Raw genomic sequence first — 2,154 nt, 5'->3', positions numbered from 1 at the left:
AAATGAACCGGATAAAAAGGTAAAACGAATTATTTAAAGAAAGATTGTTGGGAACGGCACAAACCGAGGTAAAAGAAGGAGACATTAACGGGACGAAGTCAAAACAGTTAATTATTTTCGGAATATTTTTAGGAATTATTATCCTACTAACTCCCGTAAACAAAAAACTAAAAAAGACTCATTTTAGGAAAAGTTTTAGGAAATATCCAATTATTCACATCGGATTTATGAAGTACGAATTCTTTTTTTATTTGGATAAAAGGTTACGGTCGTAATTTGATTTTTCTTTTAATTGATTTTGGGCTACTCATATAATCAATTTAAATGGTGGGTCTTGGATAGAGAATCTAATTTTTTTGGGCTACAAATATTTTTTCCCCATATATATACTATATATTATTATATTGATGCAATTCTGTGTATAAAATAAGAAACTAAAAATTGATTGTAGATTTGATTATTGATTCATGATTGTTTTTGTTTGTTCTTTCCTTTATTCAAGATTATTATTATTATAATAGTGATATAAAAATCGGATTTCCTTCTCCCAGAGTTGACTGAACAGTGGAATGACATCCGATTTCTTGATTATATGAAGGTAGGTGATTTCCAAAGAGATATGCTTAAGCTACAAGCACACCTCAATTTCTGTGGGATAAAACTTACAGATAAATATATGATTCAAAAGGCATTGTCTACTTTACCTTTGTCATATGTTATTCTAGCCAACCAATACCGCATAGAATTTGATAACAAGATAATAACAACTTTCAGCAAGTTGATCAACTTATTACGGGTGGCCGAAAAGCACAATGAAGTTCTAGCAAACAACAATGCTAGATCCCTCGGGAAGAAGAAAATTCCCGAGGCTAACTATGGAAAGGATAACAAGGGAAAACACCCCAAAGAAAAAAGGGTTAAAAATGCTGATTCATATTCTCATGCTCCATACTCACGTGGGGATAATAACCCACGTGGAAGAGGACAAAGGGGCCATGGACGTGAGGGTCATGCGCATGGAGGTCATGGGGGTGGAGGCCATTCAAATACCTGGTCTAGAGATGTTACTTCCGGACCTAGTGGTAGGGGCAACATTGCTGAAAAAACACATAAGAACTCCATGTCTAAGAAGGTCGAGAATGACAATGCACTCTGTTATAGGTGTGGAATTTCCGGACGTTGGTACCAACAATGCAAAGCTAGTGCCAAAGTAGCAGCCAGCTACAAAAAGTAACAGGAATCTATAGATCAAGAAGCTCACTGTGTGGAAGAACATAATCATGCCCCAGATGTCAACTTGACCATTTCAGACTTCCAGGGCAAGAAGAACCATGCCCTTATGGAAACACATGACTTTGATTGATTGTTACTTTTATTTATTTGGTTTTAGTTATACTTTGAACCTAAAAACTTGTTTATTTTCTTGCTTTGTGGTTTAGCAGACTTTGGTTTAAATATTTCTTTCGATGACTTAAACTATGTTAGGTAGCCTTAAACTATCGTTTTTTTTGTTAATGGATCAGTGGTTTTTAATTTTTATGGGTACTTATTTTGCTTTGGATTTAATTTTTACTGTGATAATCTATTGCATGATTGAATTATGTGACCGAATTCTCTGAAGTACCATTTACTTGTAGGAATGTCATCCTCAGAAGAGATTGAGTGCCTAGTTGATAGTGGCACCACACACAGTATTTTAAGAAATAGGAAATTATTTGTTGACCTAATTCCTTATAATTCTTTGTGACTACGATGATTGGATCATCACAAGTGATCATTGGGCGAGGTAATGCTCAATTTTTGTTGCCAAATGGAACAATGATTAAAGTCACGGAAGCTCTATATGCACCAAGAGCTAACTGTACCTTGTTGAGCTTTAAAGATATACGTGCAAATGGTTATCACTTGGAAACTCACTGTGAAAATGGAATTCAATATATAAATACTATCTCTAACACATGTGGAAGAAAACGCATTTTAGAGAAATTAATGAGTCACTCTAGTGGTTTGTACACTACTAGTATTCAGATTATCTTGTTACCAACGATGAACTGTTGAACAGTGACTTATACAAGCTTTGGAACGACCGCTTGGGGCACCCAGGTCGTGATACGATGATCCGTGTTTTAAAGAACTCACACGGACACCCTTTAT

The 2,154-nt window shown here is 35.2% G+C and overlaps 1 protein-coding gene across 1 annotated transcript; it reads left to right on the top strand.

Moving 5' to 3' along the window:
* The first annotated feature begins 592 nt into the window (after nt 1-592).
* Nucleotides 593-1,234, top strand: LOC113350842. Its single transcript, XM_026594950.1, has one exon. It carries the CDS (start codon nt 593-595, stop codon nt 1,232-1,234), a length of 642 nt encoding a protein of 213 aa, XP_026450735.1.
* Nucleotides 1,235-2,154: the final 920 nt, after the last annotated feature.

The sequence above is a fragment of the Papaver somniferum genome, chromosome 2, assembly GCF_003573695.1.
Source record: "Papaver somniferum cultivar HN1 chromosome 2, ASM357369v1, whole genome shotgun sequence".
Classification (NCBI taxonomy): Eukaryota; Viridiplantae; Streptophyta; class Magnoliopsida; order Ranunculales; family Papaveraceae; genus Papaver; species Papaver somniferum.
Note: the sequence above shows the minus strand (reverse complement) of the source record. Positions and strands in the feature narration are given on the sequence as shown.

What these genes read in the sequence shown, in the direction of transcription:
- LOC113350842 (XM_026594950.1), top strand. Translation starts at nt 593, where the DNA reads ATGAAGGTAGGTGATTTCCAAAGAGATATGCTTAAGCTACAAGCACAC.